The sequence below is a fragment of the Perca fluviatilis genome, chromosome 8 (genome assembly GCF_010015445.1).
Source record: "Perca fluviatilis chromosome 8, GENO_Pfluv_1.0, whole genome shotgun sequence".
Classification (NCBI taxonomy): Eukaryota; Metazoa; Chordata; class Actinopteri; order Perciformes; family Percidae; genus Perca; species Perca fluviatilis.
Genome location: NC_053119.1, coordinates 20,724,191 through 20,746,161, shown reverse-complemented (window position 1 = coordinate 20,746,161; position 21,971 = coordinate 20,724,191). Strand labels below are relative to the sequence as shown.

The 21,971-nt window shown below is 40.9% G+C and overlaps 2 protein-coding genes across 4 annotated transcripts in view; one reads left to right on the top strand and one right to left on the bottom strand.

Annotated features, from left to right (window-relative positions):
* The window catches only part of kcnd2 (potassium voltage-gated channel, Shal-related subfamily, member 2), a 35,049-nt gene extending 16,028 nt beyond the window's left edge, over positions 1-19,021 (top strand). For 2 of the 3 annotated variants that reach the window (XM_039808569.1, XM_039808568.1), the window contains exons 3-7: positions 13,182-13,344; positions 13,798-13,896; positions 14,811-14,909; positions 15,890-16,110; positions 17,465-19,021. In XM_039808569.1, the coding sequence (XP_039664503.1) occupies positions 13,182-13,344; positions 13,798-13,896; positions 14,811-14,909; positions 15,890-16,110; positions 17,465-17,642 (760 nt within the window). In that variant the 3' untranslated portion in view covers positions 17,643-19,021. The remainder of the gene's footprint in view (positions 1-13,181; positions 13,345-13,797; positions 13,897-14,810; positions 14,910-15,889; positions 16,111-17,464) is intronic. The other variant, XM_039808570.1, reaches the window with a different exon arrangement.
* On the bottom strand, positions 18,005-21,606 carry LOC120563797 (octopamine receptor 2-like). Its single transcript, XM_039808205.1, has 3 exons — positions 20,039-21,606; positions 19,586-19,768; positions 18,005-18,020 (listed from the first exon to the last, which is right to left on the bottom strand). The coding sequence occupies exons 1-3, from the start codon at positions 21,604-21,606 to the stop codon at positions 18,005-18,007; spliced, it is 1,767 nt and encodes a 588-aa protein (XP_039664139.1).
* Positions 21,607-21,971: the final 365 nt, after the last annotated feature.

Below are 21,971 nucleotides of genomic sequence, written 5' to 3'. Positions count from 1 at the left end.
CCCCCTTTGGCAGATATAACAGCTGAACACACTCGTGGCATTCTTTCTACAATGGAAATCAAATATTCTTCAGAAAGTTCTTCCCAACTCTGTTGCAGAAGTTCCCATAAATGTTTGGCACTTTGCTTTCACTTTTCTGTCCAGTTCATCCCAAACCAGCTAAATGGGGTTATAGTCTGGTGACTGTGCTGGCCACTCCATGTTTTTAAGCTTACCAGCTTGTTCTTTTTTCCTAAGGTAGTTCTGGCATAGCTTGGACTTATGTTTTGGGTCATTATCTTGCTGTAGGATGAACCCCTGACCAACTAGGTGCATACCAGAGGGTACTGCATGGCGCTGCAAAATGCTGTCGTAGCAGTTTTGGTTCAGGGTGCCTTTCACTCTGTACAAATCACCGACCCTGGATCCAGCAAAACAGCCCCAGACCATCACGCTTCCTCCTCCATGTTTGACAGTTGATGTCACACACTGAGGAACCATCCTTTAGCCTACTCGACAGCATACAAAAATCCTGCGTGATGAAACAAAGATTTAAAATTTTGATTCATCAGTCCATAACACTTCTTCCAGTCTTCAGTAGTCCATTGGCAGTGTTTCTTGGCCCAGGCAAGCCTCTTTTTCTTATTCTGACGTCTTAGCAATGGCTTTCTTGCTGCAACTCAACCTATCAAACCTGCAGCTCGAAGTCTTCTCTTTACAGTTGAAACTGAAACTTGCTTATTACGACCACTATTAAGCTGTGCTTGAAGCTGTTGTTCTGTGAGCCGCCTATCACACAAGCTGTTGACTCTCAGAAACTTGTCTTCTGATTCTGTTGTGGCTTTGGGTCTGCCAGAGCTCTTCCTGTCAGAGTTTCACCCAGTTTCTAAGTGCCTTTTGATGGTGAAGAATACTGTACTCACTGACACCTTGACTTTCTTCGCAATTTCTCTGTAGGAAAGACCAACGTTCTTAAGTGTTATGATGGTCTGTCTCTCTTCCATTGTTAATTGCCTTTTTCCTGCCATTTTTATGACAGAAAAATGACATAAATATATTATATTTTTTGGGTAACCTTACTTTTTTTTTTTAACCTCAGGCAGTTCACCAATTACCTTTGTACCATTTCAAGCTATTCATTGGACTTGAACTTGAATTTCAATAAAAAACTAGAAAAAAGTGGGGTGTTCTAAAACTTTCGACCAGTAGTGTATCTACTTATCTCCAAGTTGTATGCTGCTGGACATCTGTTTATAGGCTACAACACACAGCAAATACACACGCACACACACACACACACACACACACACACACACACACACACACACACACACACACACACACACACACACACACACACACACACACACACACACACACACACACACACACACACACACACACACACACACACACACACACACAATAACACACACGCACACAAAGACTACTTTTTCAGTGCCTGGTATGGCAGCACTCCAAGAAGTATGTCCCTGAAGTATTTGTGTGTTTGATAAGATGTTTTAGCTTTAGCATCCCCAGAAGACAATTTGTAGACCTCAACAGATGGAGAAGTCCAATTAGAAAGCGAGTGAATGAATGGGAGAGATAGGAGACAAACGTTTCAACTCTTTCTCTCTCCCTCAGGAAAGACTGCTAATCTTAGAGTACAGGTATAAAACCAACATCAATTCTGTTTTGGAGGGGACACATTTAAAAAAATAGAAATAAAAGCTAGAAAGCAGGCTGGAAAAAAGCACCTGTGATTTGATTTCTTAACACCACACAGTCAAAGAGGAACGCGTTGAATTTGATACAGCTTGCTCTCACTCCACATCTACAGTATGTAAAAATATCTCCTTCTGTTGTCTGATTCTTCAAGGGCAGACGTCCCACAAAGCAATTGTCTTGCCATCAGCCAAGACCAAAAAAAGGAGAAGAAATGAAAAAGTGCTTAAATATAGCATTCCCCAGGGATAGTGGGAGGGAGGGCGTGCTGTAGTGTGATTAAAATGAATAACCTTCATTCAGTCACGATTGTTAACGGTACATTCAAATGCGCTGTCTGTGGTTGAGCCAAAGCTGTGCCTTTACACCACCTAACTTCAGAGTGTTACTGTAACATCATTATTCATCAGGAGGCCTGTCCTCTGCAGTGACGAAGACGTTATAAATAATGGGAGTTATGTTATTAAATGCACATACTTTCTCCTGCTGGCCCAGGCTCAGTTTACTTCAGGCTTCAGCCAGCCCCGCTGTGCAAGCAGACATAGCTATATAGGCCCGTTGATGACTGATAGATTGTGTGGATGCAAGACCAATTTTCATTGGCAAAATGACCTTTCGGTTGTGTTGTTCCGCCCATGGCCCTGAGTTATTATTTTTTGTGTCATTTTTTGATTTGACAGGAGAAGTCTCGTGGAGTGAAATGGGAAAAGTAATGATGTCCCCATGTGCATGAAGTAGCGTGGTGCAGGTGGGGAGATGGTGGATATGGCTGCAGCTAGCAGCTCTACTCTGCCCTAGGGGCCAGTCAGCAGCTGTTAGCAGAGATGCTGCTCTTCCCAATACTTCCCCACAGATTCTCGTTGGTTCCTAGTACTCGTTGTTATCTGGGCTCGCTGCTGTCACCAGCCTGGCTGCTGTCCACACTCTCTGAGAGAGCGCTCAGTACATTTTTACGCTTCACTACTCTTTCTGTCTCATCCCAACCTCTGCCATTCCCCTCAGCTTCACTGTGAGATTTTGAAGTGTTCCTTTGAACTTGCAGCTGTTTTTTTTTTTAAACGGCTGGAATTTATACCTTGATGTTTGTTTCAAAGACAGGACTGAGGAATTTAAAATTTTTATTTCACTGGTATGACAAATAATCTGAGGCCATTTCTGTGTTGAGTTCTGTATCTACTTTCTGTACTGTATCCCATGTGATGCATTACTGTATACCTGCATGAGAGTGTAGTTTTGCATTTACAGGAAGCAAACACGAAGATGAGGGGCTGCAGCTGTTTGGTGTAAAAAGCTGATGTAGACAATTTAAAGTTGCAACTTAAACAGAATCTAGAAGTTTTCTGGTGTTGAGCATGAGTAAAATCGATCCTTTCCCCTCAACATGTATTATCCTATATATTTGTCTGCTGGGCATTACTTTGTTTGCTTTTTTAAGCTTTTATAGTAACATTGACCTGCCCAGAGATTGCAGAATGATAGTCAAGCAATCATGAAAGTTAATTCTTGACTTTGGGAATAGTAGTTTGACTAAACAATTCCATATGATGTCCACTTACTACTTTAGCTTTTTTCTTCATCAGTGGATGGAGTTTGCTCAGTTGTCTGAGAGATGAATCTGTTGGCACGCAAGCTCAGTAGTTTTGATATCAAAGCATTCACAGGTTCCATCTTCTCAAATGAGAGAAAGTGGTGCTTTTCTTTGTCTTCTATAATTCGCAATTAAATAACCTTTTAGTTTTGATGTTGGTCAAGACATCAGACTTCAGGTCTGGTGATGGGCATTTTCAATTATGACATTTACATGTAATAGTTAAAACAATTAACAGATTGAAGGGGTACTTCCGCGATTTATTGTGGCATTTCCATACAAGTATTGGTAAGTGAGAGACAAAAAACAAAAACCTTCCCTGACTGGTGAATGCCCACTTCTTTGAGACTCCACACTTCTAGTTTGTAACTCAGGATGTGTGGTTTCAATTTAAAGACTCCATGCACAGATAACCCTGATGACCCTATGACAGCATCAGGGGTTATTTTCTTAGTCTTGAGAAAGCTCCTCCAGAGCCACAGAAGACATCATACCGTATGGTGTTTTTGTGAGGACTCCTCATCATGAGGAAACTAATCTTCATGTGTAAAGTTGGTGGGGTGCCCTTTTAATTAAAATTGGCACTCAATAGATGAATCGGTACTGAAAATAATCAGTAAATACAGCTCTAAATGCTAAAACTGGCACATTTGAATTAAACACCATGTAAATGTTTCTTTACGGTAGGTGTTATATTACCAAGAGCACAAATTCACTGAGTCCAGAATCCAGTGACTCTGTTCTGTAGCCGTTAAAAAAGCAGATTTTTAGATACTGTTGCTGAATGCACATGCCGCAAACTCAGAGTTAAGAGGCCATTTGGTGGAGGGAGCTGATATCCAGCGGCTGCTCTGTGTGGAATCGCACATCAAAGTTAATCTTGCACCGTCTGCTCTGGCACTGCGGAGCACTAATCTGCTGTCAGTGTAATGAGGCTCCTGGACCAGTTCTCCTTTCCAATGCAGAGGCACTAATCCGCAAGAACTTTCACATTTTTCCTCTCCTCCATCACCTGAACACACAACAAAAGGTCACAGGGGTCACTGTGAAATCTCATGTGGTCAATACTAGTTGATCATTTGCATTGATCCTTATGTACAGCATGCGCCAGTAGGAGGCCAGTTTGGTCCTTGGTGAGGAGGAACATTGCACAATACAAAACAGAAACAACATTATGGTAAACTCAATATTTTTGAGATTTGAACAAGTCACATTGGACCTTAGGAAACTGTGATGAAGTTTTTTTTTTTTTTTTTTTTTACCTTTTTTGGACCAAATGATGAATTAAATATTTGAGAAAATTATGGCCAAAATAATTGACAAAAAAATGAACTATTTTATGAGTTGCAGTCCTAGGTGTGATATCTTGACTTTTAGTTCCTCAAGATGACTTTAGAAATCTCCCTTTAAAGCCATAGACTTTAGACAAATAATAATAGCATTTATCAACTGCTTTGTTGGCGGAGTGGAAGCATGTTGTGACGAGTAAACTGATCTTGTAAAATAGCCAAGGTGCCTCTTTAAGAATGAAAAGTAAGAACATCCCAAAGTTAGAATTGTGTTCACAACTAGCAACATGGTGATGACTTCACTCCTCGCTGTCAATCAGTAGCTCTGACTCAGCAAACAAAGCTATAATCAAATCCCCACATCAAATCCTAACATATTACTGCAGTGTGCCAAAATTAGGTACAATTCCATATAAATGAGGTTTATTGACCATGAATTCCAAATAATAAGAGTAAAACTAGTGGTGACAAGTTGGAATGAAGTTGGCTAGAAGATATTGCACAGAATTGGGTGATCATTTAAACCATATGCTTCATAAACCAGCAAAACAACAAGTGCATGGTGGACGGCATAAGACAAGGGTTACATTTTTTTAAATTTTATTTATACTTTTATTTACACTGTTATAGTTTTATTTATCCATAGCGTAACTTGCGTAAGCTTCTTTCACAGACGACACAATGTTCTCACTCAGGAGAGGTGTCATACATAACTAATGCTGCTATTAACACAGATGTTTTTCTTATTGGTCATCTATAAATGTCAGTGATTTCACCTTTAATCCCACCTCATGTGAGGTAACTCGCCGCCTGCTTGATCAAAGCTTTCTGTGTTCAAGATAATGCCACCACTCTCTCACCCGCGTGCCGATTAATCTATGATGAATACGGAATGAGTTCATTAGCATAATCGCTTGAGTGTCTGATGATTTCATTTTATTATCACGTTCTCTCATAATCCATAGCTCCAATCCATTCGTGCTTTCAGCCCCTCTTTCATGTTCCTTTGCCCTCCCCATTCAGCCATGAAGCAGTGTAAATGCATTATCAAAGTATTATACTGACGTTATGGGAATATATTTTTAGCCCCTGGCTTTCTAAACTAATGTAAGGAGGATAGCAGAAATCTAAACATGGAATGACAAATTAGACTGTGAGCAATGCTTGACTCAGTTTACCTAGTTTCATCATGTCCTGACTGATCGAAGACTTACATCATCCCGACCTCCCCCTGACGCACACAAACGATTACTCTCACATATGCTGTGTGCAGGATAGCATAGTACAGTATTTGATGGGTCCATGTGGATACTTAACCCTTGTAAAAAACTTATATTCATACAGAACAGCCATTTATCTTGTAATTAAAAGAAATTGCCACAAGGAATTGGTTGTAATCATGACGATGAAGAGCTGAAGTAAATGTGACTTGGCACAAAATAGCAGTGGAATAGGGCTGGTTTTTTGCATAGGACAGCAGTTGTTTCTCAAGTGTCAGCAGGTGTACAGTAGACTGAGAGACTAGAGAAGAGCAGAAGAAAAGAAAAATGTCAAGCAGGGCTGTGCTAGCACTGCAAGATAATAGAAAAGGAGGAGAAAAAGAAAGAGAATGAAGCGTTTCATCTCCATCTCATAGTTAGAGGCAGACAGGTCCAGGCAGAGGAAGGGTGAGTCAAAGTCAAGAATGGAAGAGCGCTAGAGAGGAAAGCTTTTTATCATCCCTGACTCTTAAGAAGATCTCCCAAATGAGAGAGGGCGTGCATGCTAATGTCAAAGCTGCGGTGATAACTAGCCGCCTGGTTTCGCGGGGTGAGGGTTAAGCTGGGATTTGGAGGGCTGAGGGAATACATGTTTGATATGTGAGCGAGAGAGAGATGAGGTGCCTTTGCCAAAGCTATACGTGGGGGATTATTCTATAGGGTTTATCTGTGTGTGCAAAAAAAAAAAGAGGAATTTAACTGGCCTTTATTGGTTCTGTGTAGTTCCTGAGACTCCATGGTGAACCTCCAGCTGGAAGATCAAAGCCACATTGACACTGCTGCATCACAAAGTCTTCATTTACAATGCATTAACACCAACTGGCATGTAGCCGTGCATGCTAGAGCTGTTTCCTTGAACTTCACATGCTAACCTTCAGCTCTACCCATCACCTGTGATCACAAATCTGCAGAGACTGATTCTCAGCTGGACTGGGGTGAGCATAACAAATAAATCTCTTACTTCTGCTCTGCACTTCATTTTTCTGCATTTCAACATCCAGTCAGAGCACTGTAGTCTGTGCATTTTTGTGATGTTCACCTATCTAAAAGTTGTCCTTCCCTGTAGCTATTGTTCGCAGTTGCTCATACTTGAGTGCTCTGTTTTTCCTACCACACGTATTACACCAGGCAGTGCTGTCCTCCGGCTTCCTCCTATCTCTGCTTTCCCATCTCCCCATTATGTTGTGTAGTTCTGCCAGCCTCTCCTTCATTCCCTTATCACCTGCAGTGAAAATCTAGCAGGCTAATCCCAGCGCCTGTGGGATTCCCCCCTCTATAATGATGTACAGTATATCTGAGGGATAGCATCAGAGCAGAGTCCTATCAGCCCACACACTCTTAATCCCATCAGTCTTTGGTGTCCAAACCCAAGAGAGGCAGCGTTTTGGATGCTGCGCTCCCGGGCTTCAGCCAGAGATGCAGTGCAGAACATCAGGAATGATACGCGGTGTTTAGGGATCATGTTGGAGATCATGTTCATTTATTGTGCTTCTGATTCTTGAAACCTTGTGGTGTATCTCCCCCAAGGATTGTATTGCAGTGGTACATACTGTAGCCGTGGCACTGCATTGAAAAATTCCTGCAGGGTGATACCCACCAGTGATGCTGCCAGTCTCTCTGTCATTACACAATTTTATTTTACAGTCTGTTTATGGTGGAGATAGATAAATACAGAATGTGCTTAATATTTCAACATGCTGACCAAAAACACAAAACAGATTTGCATTTGCTTCATCAATAATATAGATTTATGGTACACCAGAGAAAGTTTTCCTTTACTTACCCTTGTTTATCTGTAAATGCAGCATTTCTCTTTTCTAACTCTGTGGTCAGATTCATGATGCCTATTGGCACAGAAAAGAACGATCATATAGCCTTTCCTTTCTTGTTTTTACACACTCAATTTTTTATGAGAGTTCTTAATATGACACAACCCTCAAGACCTCTCCTCAATACTCCATAAATCTTGCGGTCTTCACAAATACACCCCAGAAAATTGATATCTTCTTGTCACTCATGTTAGTATGCCTCATGCTGACATACAGGCAGAGTAATCTGTTTTTTTTCTTATTCTTAGTTCATAGTTGTATGAGCATGATGGAATTCAGGAGGAAAATTACATTTTTTTTTTTTGGTACATCTATTATTTAACTGTCAGCAAGGATGAATATTGTGCTCTTTCAGCCTTGTGGAGAAGGAACAGAGAACCGTCTTGCCTTGGAGCATTGCTCCATTTGCTCCTTGTCATGACTCGTAAAGAAATGGAGCCTTTCTCGGTTGGTCAGTGTAGGGATCCATCACTTCTATGTCAGGTCCTCAGATAACATTTTAATGTTGTGTCCACTCTGACACTCTTTGATCCTCTGCTGTGGCTTCACATTTTGCATCACGTCAGCAGGACATCTCACCAATTTGAAGGATATCCAATACTTCCTGACCTTGCCACTCTCCCGTTGTCCCTGCACTCTTTCAATGCCTCTCTTTGTCATTATCAACTTTTGATTGGTGCAGTCAGTGACAGTATCAGAGTTTCAGGACAATTGACAGGTTTTGGTCTCACAGGTTTGAAAGGCTTGTCTGTGCTGTAGAAACCACTGAGCTATGAAACTGAGCGAGTGAATTACCTCAGGAAGCGCTGATAGGGAGCTTGTGTACGATTGGATGGTTGGTAAAGGTCAAACAGGAAATCATGCCTTCACCGAATTATCAAAGACATGCTGATGACATGTTTAGTCTGACAAATGCTAAAGCCGTGTCAGACTAAAAGTGGTTGACCTTGAAATTGTTTTCCACAATAAAGTTGTTTTTTCAAATGAATGTCTCGTTTTAGCATCTCAAAGAGATGTAAGTCAGTGAGGCCACTGTGACACAACACGCACAACAGATGCCAGCGAGTCCGGTTAATGTGCCTCACGGCGATTTCCCTCGCTTCCAGATAATAAGAAACAAACGCAGAGTGAGGTGTTAATTCAAATCAGTCTCATGGAAGAAAGTGAGATTAAAATTAATTTGAGATTCAGATTATCTGATGACAGGCCCCTGAGCAATTATTGGCATGAAACAACTTATATAGATGATGCATGAGATAGTACAGTGTGCTTGATTCATCTTGATTCTAATCAGCTGACGAATCAAAATGCTTAATGTATTAATCAAATTAATTTCATTCCTTTGCTTCTCATTGAAATATCAAAGTGGAGTAGATCAAAGTGCAGTTTGATGAGATTCAATGTCTTTACCATGACGGATTTAATAGAACATCACTACACAGTTCAGCAGCTCCAGTATCTTTATCACAGGGTTTTTCTTAATTTGAACACTTTGACCATCATCGCTCACATCAGTGGAATCAAATGTCACAAGGCCATTCCTTCCCTTTGCTTTTATTATTGCATGTTACTACAGTGACTTCTGCAAGAGGCAAGTTAATTTCACGGTAAAACCCAGGAAGTGGAAGCTAGAAGTAACATGACAGAGGTGCCAGTGGATGATTGGATTTTAATGCTGGTGACAAAGCCCTCTCAGCTGAAAGATCTGCCACAATCCTTCTTAGATCCTAATTGTCAGCCCTGCTAAGCTGTTGGCGTTCATCTCAACTGGGGTGTGGTTGGTGGGACAGAAGGACAAAGTTTAGACCTCGATGATTACATCAGAAACTTAAGCCTGTGCTCTCCTCACTTAAGAGGGTTTTTTATGTAAGTGTTGCCTTTCTCCTGCCAACCCCCAAACTCTTTGATAGGTTGGTTTATTTCTTTGCAGCAGACGCAACAGTGCAAATGATCAGATGAGGTCAGATTTTACAATTTAGGCTCCTGGAAATATTTCATTTCATTTTGTTTGATTCAAGAAAAAAGAAAACCTGCCCTGTCTCTGAGAAGAGAAATAAACAAATGACGTGTCTGTAAAGTCATCCAGATTTCTTTTTTTTTTCTTCTTCTTCGCTCGCTTCCCACTAACCAGATGGCAGTCAGATTTCAGACACAGGGTTCTGGAATACAATCAAGGAACAAGATTGCTTGTTTAGGAAGGGGGATTGGTTTAACTAGATGTCAAATTAAAGGCCTCTTTACTCACGCACGCACACACACACACACACACACACACACACACACACACACACACACACACACACACACACACACACACACACACACACACACACACACACACACACAAGCGTATGTTCTTGTGACTACTTGTGACTACACATGTGTGCGTCCGTGCATGTATGTGTGTTTGTTCCTGTGTGTCCAGGCGTGTCCATGTCTTTTGGTGTCGCCACTCGCTGTGAGGCGGTGAGGTCATGTACAGAAATCTGTCTCAGAGCACCCCCTGATGGAATACCACACCGTTTTTAAGGTCAATCGCACAAACTCTGCCACGCAGGTTGATACAGGGACTCATGAATGTTTGATTGGTCTATTATCTGAGCCGGGGCGGGGAAATTCATCCCCCGCTTCTGGAATTCAAATATTCCTTTAAGTCTGACATTTCTCCCACACCGTCTGAGGCGAAACCCCAGTTTCCGTCTCTCTCTCACTGCGCCGGGCTTCATCTGCAATGCTGTCATCTCACTGTAGGACAATTGTACAGAATGCGCTGTTTTTAAGATCGGTGCGAGTGCGAGCGCAGTATGGTTTCAGGTGGGTGGAACTGGGGAATTGATACTCAGTCATTCCGACACTCCTCTTCCTCCTCTGCAGGGTGGATAAGGATCTGGCCATCCATCTTTGTGTCTCACCCATGTCAGCTCAGGGTAGCAAACGTGGGTACCTGGTAGTCAGAGACAACAAGAACAAAGCAGCAACATTACTTTAATCTCTCGTTGCTGCTAATTCCTGCCTTTGCCGTCATCCAGGAGGCAGAGCTTTGTGCATCTCAGCTTCCCCCATATGAGCAATCCATCACTGTTAGGGTTTCTCTCCAGAGTGTGCTTGCTCCTTTCTTTTTTCACCTGCTCACTGCTTTGCTTTCAAAAGAAAGGACCACAATGTACTGCATTCCACAGATGACTGTTCAGACATATTTTTACATCCAGCAGCATCTTGCCTCTCCTCCCATTAGAAAAAAACACACATGTGAGCGGTCACCTTTATGTGAGAGAAAGCTTTGCTGCATTTTTTATGTGGATCTCTTAATAAGTTTTCAACAGTACATCCGGAATCTATAATGGACACCTGCTGTCAGGCTTCGTCGGTAATTACATAGGAAAATGACTTGACCTGTAATGAACTGTAAAACAAATGACATCTGTGTAAGATTACTCAACTCGAAAGCAAACTGTTGTACATGAAGTCCCATCAAGCATGATATTAAAATGTCCACTTTTACATCTTTCCACCCAAGCTCTGTAAAAGCCCAGGCTGTTGGGCCCAACGTGATGGAAACCTGAGGCTAATGACTCAAGCAGACGGCCGTGGGCATTAGACAACTTCATTTATGAAAAAGTCAACCTCCCGTGTAGCGATACATTCACATTACCCTGCCTCACTTGAGAGACACGCGGCTGTCACAGCAACTGAGCAATGCTGATGTCCTTTCCTACCTGCATTCATCTTACTCTCAGGAGGTAATGGTCTTCTCAGGTCATTTGCGCATTAGGGTCTCGATCATTCATCTCACCCACCTGCAATCCTATGGATTCATATGGATTGCAGGTTCTCAGCAGCACATAGAGGGAGGTTTAGAAGACAAGGAAAACATACACGCTCTAAATCATTTATTTACTTACTTTCTAAAGTCCCAGTGCTGCCTGTGGCCTACAGTGTCTGCAGAGGGCTATTCATGAGCATGCAGGTTATGTTCAAATGATTTGTGGGTATAATTTGCTTTTTTGTGCCTTGGAGAAGTCAGGGTTTGTTTTCTAATTATTTTGTGATGTTGAATGATAATCACCTTTCTATGTGGCAACAGATTGTCTAAATGCAGCTAAGTGTTATCAATGTTATGTTTGTTAGTTTTGCTGGTATTGGCTGGTAAGTGGTAGAGGTGTTTAGTACATGTACGAACTTAAACACTGAAATTCAAAACCAACTTAAATTTAATCAGCTTTACTGAATCACCATTGGCACAAACAAATCAGTAGCTTTTAGTATATTTAAAGACCACAAAGTCACAGAAACAATCACAGTACGATAACATTGTCTCACGTAGTTGGCTGCTTCGCCATTAACCTTACCCTAACAGTGTCTGTATATAGTTTTGTACTGAACTGAACGTATAAGTTTTAACCAGCAACATACAACGAATATTACTACTGAACAGAATCAGTGCTGAACGTTGTGTCACTACGAACAGGGATTGGTTCATATACTGTTGTATGCACTGAAGTGCATTTTAGCGGTATTACAAGTTCTTAGTGAAGATAAAGTAAGCGAACTACAGTATAGTTAGTCGCTAAGAATCTTTGAAATAACGAGTAAACAAAAACAATTCAAAGCAGGGGTTTTGTAATTTCCACCACTAGAAAGTGGTACTGGACGTGTCGGCAAATGTAAAGAAAGTAAGATCATGAAGACAGTTTGATTTTAGCTTTACCTTGAACGCAGACAGGTCTGACTGCCTGATAGAAGACAGGCACATTAATCTCTTTAATGGGGATGATTCAGTCCCATCTGACATATGTACAACCATTAATCTGCTCATGCTGATGTAGCCTGTTCAACATTTGTATAATGCTGAAAAATGTCATGCTTGTGCTTGTGCACAATTTCCAAAGAGCTGCTTTTCGCTTTATCTCGAACATTAATTGTTTTGATGGTTTCACTGCATATCTGCATTCACTATTCAAGGTCCATTTTGATGTGGGAAGAAGAACAAATCACACGAGTGCCTGTTACTGAGGCCCACACATTTAAAAACCTTTTCTCCAAGGTTCGGCATCACACTGTTCCCTTCCCCTTTTTTTTTTACTTTATGTGATACTAGTCCCTGTATCTTTCTCAAGCTGTTTTGCTTACAGAGGTCACAGGGGATATGTTGCGCATTTGGTCATGATGTGAAAGCATTAGTCGGTGCCAGCAGGTGTGTAATTATATATGAAACAGGGTTTTAAAAGAGGAACATCACGATGGCATGTAGAAAGTAGGCCAGGAAGAAGAGACTTCAGAAAAGTCCTATTTATTCCTCACCCACTTCAAATGTGTGACTTTGTATTTTAAGTTGTGAAATAATCCAAGGTCACTTCAACTATTTCAAGACTATTAAAAATAACATTAAACAGACAACAACTTAACATGATGAAACAAGCCTCCAGGGCGGATTCTTTCAAAGGAATATTTTTTTTCTTCTTGTTTTTCTACTCAGTGTGCTCACTGTTGTCTGTTTTATGTATTTCAGGTATGGTGACATGGTGCCAAAAACAATCGTGGGGAAGGTGTTTGGGTCCATATGCTCTCTGAGTGGGGTGCTGGTCATCGCCTTGCCTGTCCCTGTCATAGTGTCAAACTTCAGCCGTATCTACCACCAAAGCCAGCGGGCAGAGAAACGACGAGCCCAGAGGGTACTTACTCTCCCCCTCCCACGGCCTCTCTCTTCCCTTTTCTCTCTATCTCTCTTTATTTTGCTTCTGTCTGCCTCTTTCCTCTGCCCCTGTCTTATCCGCACGTAACAGAATGACAAGGCAAACACTATCTTCCAGAATATTAATTTTTTTATTGTGTTTCTGTGTATTGGGTGGGCTCAGCTTCCTTGAATGTATTTCAGTGGGAGAAGGAAATAAGAGAGGGAATGACAATGACTGAACAAATGATCTTCAGAGTATAGTGTCAGCAGCTTTTCAATAGCAATATGTGCATTTCTTTCTAAAAGTGTTTGCTAAGGCAAAAATTCCTAATCACAGAGTTAAGCATGGCCTCTCCCTACTAAATACTGTGGCTGCCAGAGGGGGACAGAGTGAATTAGTGTGACAGACAAACCGTCAGAGGCTAAAACAGAGGTCTGTTTTTTCAAACAGAAAGCTCGGCTTGGTAAAATCCGCGCTGCGAAGATTCGAGGCACTAATGTCTATATGCGCTACAAACAAAATGGGCTCCTGATCAACTCACTGGAGGAGGTAACGGGACCAAGCACCGGCTTGGGGGCTGACTGACCGGGGCCATGCTGACGCTTGCATGCCGCTCTGCTCGGGGGCCATGCCACCACACACTGGGGAGGGGGGGGGGCTGTTCATGCTGTAACACAGGGACTGCTGTCATTCCAGTGCTTCAGTGTATTTGTCCTCTCTCTTACATCACACCTCTTAGCTGCAGCATTGACATGCTTCCTCAACCCTCTCTTTCTATCCAAACAGCAGGAGGGCCAGGCAGGCACACTTGCCTTCTGGCGGAGCACAGCCATTACAGTCACACTAACTCATGACCAAGCTCTGCATGTCTGTCCAACAGGGTTTGGAGGGGAAGGAGGGAACCAAAGGCTTACTGGACAGTAGGTTGCCTATGGTGGCTGTCTGCTCGGCCCGCATCTCCTCTAAACTCTGTTTTTGATCTGCTGTGTGTTCTGTGTGTTATTTCTAGAGCATCAAGGTTGTAACTAACATAACATACCTTCCATCCCAGAGCTGTGCAGAGCTCCATCAAAGTGTGTAGTGTTGTTGTGGTCCAGAATCTGTGATGTGTTTGGTGCAATCTGTTCGATCTGTGTCTAAGTGTGCCACTGCTGTTGCACTGAAATGAGCTCTAATTTGACTTTTTTGGTTATTCTCACCAAATCAGCGAAATAATGGTAAAACCAGCAGTCAAACGTGTTGTAGTCAGCCACTGTCTCTATGCATCTCTAAAACATCCCCATCTCACTAGGTTGTCAGTAGATTGGCTGCCGTGCTACAGATCAGCATTTCAACCCTCAATGCTTTGCGTACTCTCCACTACATCACAGAGCTAACTGTTGCCTGAGACTATGTTTCTATGTAAAATCCAAACCTGTTCATCTATACTGTTGTTTTTTTTTTTTTTTACTTTGTGTTCGAAGGCCTCCAAGGAGGCAGGACGAGCCCTGGTGGCGAAGGCCCCCAGCCCTCCCTTTGAGAGCCAACATAATCACCTACTGCACTGCCTGGAGAAAACCACGGTAAAATCTATTTTATTTCTAAAACTTAAAATCTCACTTTGCCACTCACTTTGGCATCTTTCATTCTCATTATCTTGGTAACAGAGTTTAGACAGTTTGAAATAGCTCACTGTGAAAAATTGTTTATTTTATGTTAAATTGCATCACTTATGTCTGTGCTGTATCATCAGTAGTGACAGTGTGTTACAGTGTGTTGCAAATTGAAACAAAGTGAGTTTTTTCATCCATTCACAAACTATACTGTACTGTACAATCTATTCTATATGCAACACGAGTTAAAAATAGCTGTAAATGGGGCTGGGAAATGTTGAGTCCCCTCGCCAGCATTACATGCTAAACATAACATAACTCAGCCAGCCATTAACATTATTCCTTCCAAACAAAGCAGCATACTTCATTTTAACACTATCTATAATTTAGAGATACAGTAAGAGCCTCTTTAATGCTTGGCTGTGACATGAGTTCTACACTCCAAACCCTGCACAGAGACATGGACAGGCAGTAAATCATTATCCCTCCTTATAGATGATCCTCCCCCCAGTGAAAGGCTTGCTGGTTGTCTGGGAAAATATATTAGGTCTCTCATGGTGTGCCTTATAGATGGCAGGAGTGACAGAGGGGAGGTATAAGAAAGGAGTCACGATGCATCGGATTCTGCGTAGTGTCACTCTGCCACCTGCTGGCTGAGCCTGAAACACACTTGAAGCCTGACCTTCAAGTCATTCTCATTTGTCACAGGGATAACAGTTGTGAATGTTTTCACAGATGGCACTTAATAAGAACATCTGGGCCAATATATTTCTATTCTCTTGATGATTCATTTTCCAATTATTAAACAATTTTGCTGTGGATTCTGTTCAGTCTGTTTAGTCTTTACTGTGAAACATCTTTAGTCATTATTTAGCAGAGCCAATCATTGATGTAATAGAGTGATTCATGAGCAACATTGAATCCAAATGTTCCACCGTCTTCCTCTGCAGAACCACGAGTTTGTGGACGAGCAGACGTTTCAGGCTAACTGCATGGAGATCTCTGTGATGAACAAGTCGGGGTCTCGTGCATCCTCGCTGTCCTCGTCTCCACACGGCCTCAGCTCGTGCTGCTCTCGGCGCCACAGGAAGAAGAGCAGCTTCAGCCTGCCCAGCACAAACAACCAGGAGCTCAGCACCATACAGATAAGAGAGAGGCCTGTGGCCAACAGGTAGTATCTCAGTCTAGCTCTTTTGTCTGTCTCTACATATCTGTCTCTCTCGACTCACAAACACCAAATACACACATATGCATGCACATAGCTGATCCTGTATTATAAGACAAGATACACTTTATTGAATCCACGCTGGGAAATTAAATCATGGATTCATTTATATAGATATATAAGTATATATTACAAGGAAGTAAAAAACAACATATTGTTGCTATCCAATGAAAAGTATCTCCATATTTAGTTTTTAGGGTTTCAGGTAAACAGAAGTTTTTTTTGTGGATTCTGACATTTCTCTTAGTTCTTAGATTGAATGATGATGAAAATGCTTTGTCATGAACCTTTAAACAAGGCTGTTTTCTTATTTAATGAAATGTTTACATTTTGGAGATACATGGTTTTGATTGGACAGCGAATACATTCAAGTTCAAAGCAAGTGTGACTTTTTGACATGTTGGGTTTCATAAGTGAGGTACTTTCACATTGCATGTGATAGTCAAGTTCAGCCAAATTATTTATTTATTTTACTTATACCTCTACCTCTATTGGTATATTTTTGGTTTTATTGATTAATGGTTGTCTCTGGGATTTCTGCTTCCAAGACATTAAAAGTGAACTGAATTGTGTTTGTTTATCAAAGAAAAATAGAAACAACAACAACATGTCCCATCACTGTTAATCCACAGACATTGCAGTTTTCAGTGGAACAACTTTCTACCAAATAAATAGTCCTTTCTCTCTGTGAAAACAGCTTGTTCTGTGGATAATCCACTGCAATTAGGTCACTGTATCTGGTGTTGCTGTTGAATGTATTTTTTTTTATGTTGTAAGCAGTTCAAATAAAATTCGGTTCACCTCTATTATATTGGGGCACAGCATATTTCTCAGAGATGGATATCTCAGAACAGGCATGTGCCGTAAAACCAAAACTATTATTTCTTGATACCACGAGCGGTAAGTGAGAAAACTTGTTACTTCATAAATTAGGTGAACTAACACCCATTTATCATAGTGTGAAAGATTTCAGAAAGGTGAGGATTCTTTTGTTGTATTTGATATATATATATATATATACGTATATAGTCTTTAGTCTCAACCTTTATATGCACAGTCCTCCTATACAGTATTCTCTTTAGACTGACAAAAGCTGAGGAGGTTCACACTGAAAACTGATGAGCAACATAAGGCAAAGCTCCTTTATATTTTTACTCTGTACAAAGAACGTGAATCTTTCTGTATCGTGGCTTTTATACTGTACAGTATAAGAACAAAGGACTCTGTGAAATAAAGTCTTGTGTAATACATTCACAAGGTCAAGCCTCTCACCCTCTTTCATCCTGTGTTTCTTTTACAGCCGCTCCAGCCTGAATGCCAAACTTGATGAGACTGTGCCCTTGAAATGTGACAAACCTTACATCACTCCTTCCATGGTCAGCCTATCTGCACCTGTGGTGACCTCATCGGACGGACACGGCTCCATCACCACCGCCGCATACTCTCAGAGCAACATTGTCCGAGTATCTGCCTTGTAGATGTCATGCTTATCTGATCAGCTAACTGGTCTCAAGAAGCACCAGATGCTGAGGAGAGGGACCACCTAGCATCAACCTGCCATAATTTAGAGGGATTATAAATATAAAATCTGGGTTTTTGAAGTAGTGATCTCATCTGATGTCACACTCTGCATGGTATTAAAATGATGTGGACGGCTGCCTTGGAAATTAAAGCAAACCAGCACATCTTGCGCCATTAAGCACAGCAGAGCAAGGAAGTGTTGGTATTGCGTGGTTATCGTTGTTGCCTAAAAATACTGAGAAAAATTTATTTTTGAACATGTAATGTAGTTTTATTTGTTGTCTTCTGATACTTAGGAGGAAAGGCAGATGTTAAAAGGTCATTCTTGATAGCCTCTGATGACAAAGCACACGTATTCATTAACTGAGGACCATCTTTGTGAATATTAAATCATCTACTTACATATTAGAATCACTCACCACCCAGTTAAATACATTGTTTTGAAACCCTTCAACTACCCTGTTTCTAATAGTCCCCTCATTGTTGTAAATTCAGAAAACATGCATCCACTGGAATGGATAACTGTTGTGAATATTCATTAACTGACTCATTAACTGGTTGATTTCATAGCTTGATGAGTAAAAAATACAACGCATCCACATGTTTCTGAAATGTGCAAGTGAACGTCAAAATGACAAAATCTTTGTTAACTTACATATTTGACAACCTGGTATGGATCTATGTGAAAGCCACTGTCATTAATTAACAATGGACATTGAGAAATATGCAGGGTACATATTAATTAGGTCACAAAGTAGAAATCTAAGTGACTGTTCTCCACAACACTTAACTAATACTAACCCTGATGTAGACACAGACTGACCTGGAAAACCATATGAAAGAGTGTTGAACATCAATTCCATTGCACTGCTCTTAAATTATAATATTCATTATAATAAGTGAGACTTGGTAGATTTCACTGTGTTAAAGGGCCATTTTGTACATTTTTCATATTGTAAATATCTCATTTAGAACTTTATCAACTGCATTTGAAGTTGGCTCCTCTTATTTCTAGATTTAGTTGACAGTTGTTGGCATACTATTTCTGTCTGTTAACTGGTTGAATTAAGGATTTGCATGCTGTCATTGCAGAATTCTGTTTTATTAAAAGTATGTCTTCTTGTTGGAGGTTTGTCAGTAAAAATGAGATTGATGGAAGGAAACACAAAGAGACTGGTATATTATGATGTAAATTCTGCAAAGCTTTGCTTTTAATGAAATGCAAACCTTGTCATGGAGTACATATATAAGAGGTAAGGAAAAAGGACAAATGATCACACATTGTGCATTTGGTGCAGTGGTTAGAATAAATACTGTAGCTCTACTGAAACATCCATTAAATGACCAATGTCTTTTGTTTCTTATGAGAGCACAATAAGGTAGATCTCATAACGTTTTGCCTGATTACTCAAAAATCATCACCAATGAGAGGATGGGATAATAATTAGGTGCTGCCAGGACACGTGAGGACTTGACTGGCCCAGTGGTGGGTCCTGCCTACAGGGTCTCTGGAGACAGACAGGCAGGCCTCAGTGATTGTTTGACAACGAATGCTGGCAGCGCCCCCCTGCTGAGCTGATTGCGTCGGCCCAGGCTGTTTCTCGCAGCATGCAACACCTCTGCTCTGCAGTGTTAAGTAACTGCTGCAAAGTCAGACTGCATAAAATCTAAGATAACACAGCGGCATATAACATAATATACCTCCTATACCCAAATCAAAATTCACACTTTGACATCTGGGGTTTCTTATAGTTAATATTTTAACAATGACTAGAAAAATGTTAACGATTTTAATATTCAGTTACATAGTGAATATTGAATATGGTAATTTGGTCTAGTGCCACTCAGAAGGAGGTAGAAGTAGAAATATTATAATTCTTTATTAAATATGGACAAAAACCTTTTTTTAAGCCTATAAAACTCTGTTCGAAACTGAGGGTTCACTGCAGCATATATTATTGGGTCACTTAGTGATGTGATGCAGGCGATAGAGACGGACAGAATCTGCATGTCCCGAATGATTGTTATCTGAAAAAAATCATAGAAAATGAAAAAGAACATTAGAGAAGACTTTGTGTAATGGCTATCAGTATACAGTTTATTACACAGCTTTTAAACCTAGTGTTCAGAAAATTAGTTTGATATAATATATATATATATATATATATATATATATATATATATATATATATATATATATATATATATATATATATATATGATGTATGTTTTTGGAGCCTAAAGGTGAGTTCAGGGGCCAGAAACAGTTGAGAGGCCCTACTACACAATACAGTTTAAGGCTACGTTATACTGCAAAGAAAAACTTTACATACAAATTCCCAGTAAAATTTGCATCCTTGTCTCACAAATACTTACCTGTGTTCTGTGAACAGCATTCATCAGGATAGTTGTGATCAGTGGTAACCAGAATAAGACGAAGGTTATAATAATATAGCCAGCACGCTTCGCCATTTTACTTTCCTTCTTTTTTTTCGCTCTCTCTTTACTTGCTTTGGAAGGCATCATGCAAACAGCACCTTCCACCTCCATGTTTTGTTTTGTAGCTTCTGTTTCAGGGACATTACCAATGACGGGAGGTAAAGAAGACACTTGATCTACAGTCAATTTTTCTCCTCCGTTGTTGCTCTTAGCTTGATTTAATTCAATCATTAAAACAGGAGTGGATTCTGTATTTTCTAACTGTGCAGACGAGGGAACATGGGGGCTGGTTTCTTTCATTTCAGAGGGCGTTTTGTCAATTTTAACTCTCTCTTTGGACTGCTTTTCTATATCGAAATTGCTTGACACCTTCTGCGGCTTTGTGGTTGAGCTCTGAACACTAGCAGCAGCATCTCCATTTGACGGGTTTGCTTTAACGTTCGTGCCACAGGGATTGGACTGCTCTGTTTTAAAAGGTTTTTCCTCAGTCTGCACTGCATCCGGCATTGCAGAAGGGTGATGTTGTTCTGTTTTCAAGTCAGTTATCGCCAATGTATTTTTTAATTCTTTTTTATTCTCTGAACTGATGAAGGCACATTGTGGAGTTTTTGTTGAGGCCAGTAGAGCAGCCGTAGAATCTTTCTTCGATGAATTTGGTTCAGCTTGTGTCACTAGTTCCACCTGAGCAACACTTTTGCTCAGGGTCTGGTTTTGCTCTGATTTTCCGTGTCCATTTTCCACCGCTGTGGTTTCTTCTTTCTTCTGCTTATCTTTTGTTTTGTCTGTTTTTGAAAGACGAAAAGTACCTCTGTCAAATATTTTGCGATTGTGTGATCTCACAAGGATAAATATGCGAGCATAGAATCCAGTGATAACACTAAAGCAAGCTGCCCAAAGTGGGAACAACATGTAAAGTCCAAATGTGTCATAGGAAGAGGATGTTACTCTTGATAATCCTTTGCATTTTTCATACACGGGTGAGTCCTTCACAAATATCACACACAAAATAGCCACCAGAATAGCCAAGGCCCATGTGAGAGGAATCAGTACCATAATCCGTCTTCGCCTTTGATTAGTTTTGGAGGGTTGGGCAATGGCCTGGTACCTTTCGGCACTTATACAGGCCAGTGTCAACAGTTGGATGCAGCAGCTGAAAGAGAAAAAGGCCACTTGTGTATCACAGATCAACTCGTCCACATATCCTCTTTGATACACAGTTGTGACGATGGTTAAGAGAATGGGGCAGTCAACTACACATCTCAGGATGTCTATGACTGCAAGATTCACCACCAGCACATTATTCATAGTTTGCAGTGATTTTTGGTAATGAACTGCCAGTAAAACAAAAAGATTTGCTGCAATCCCCACAGCAGAAGTGATCAATAGAATCAAGCTGTTTGCCACAACAAAGGCGATGTCAGTGTATTCCTCCCAAATGGTGTGGTTCCCAGAGTCCCATGCAGGTGTGGGCTTGTCTCTCATCTCCAGGTTCAAAGAGTTAACATGTTTAGTTCTTCATTTCAGTATCTTCATTCTCTCTATGCCTCCAAAAACATACAGTAAGCCTAGCTTCGCTTGTTGGCAAGAGATTCTCCACTGAGTGAATAATGTTAATGGGTGAACCTGTAGCTTGGACAAGTATCCGCCCTTTTCATTATCACTTCACTGCAGCAGCACGTCACCTGGGAGTCCTCACTGTTCACATTCATTAAAGACTGTGCAGTGTGTTCACAGCATAGACAACTGGGAAAAAAGGATGGTTGTTAATTGAAAAGTATTTACGTCACTATTGTCTCAATCCTGATTCCGAACTTTAAAAAGCCAACAAATGGCTCAGAGCAGAAATG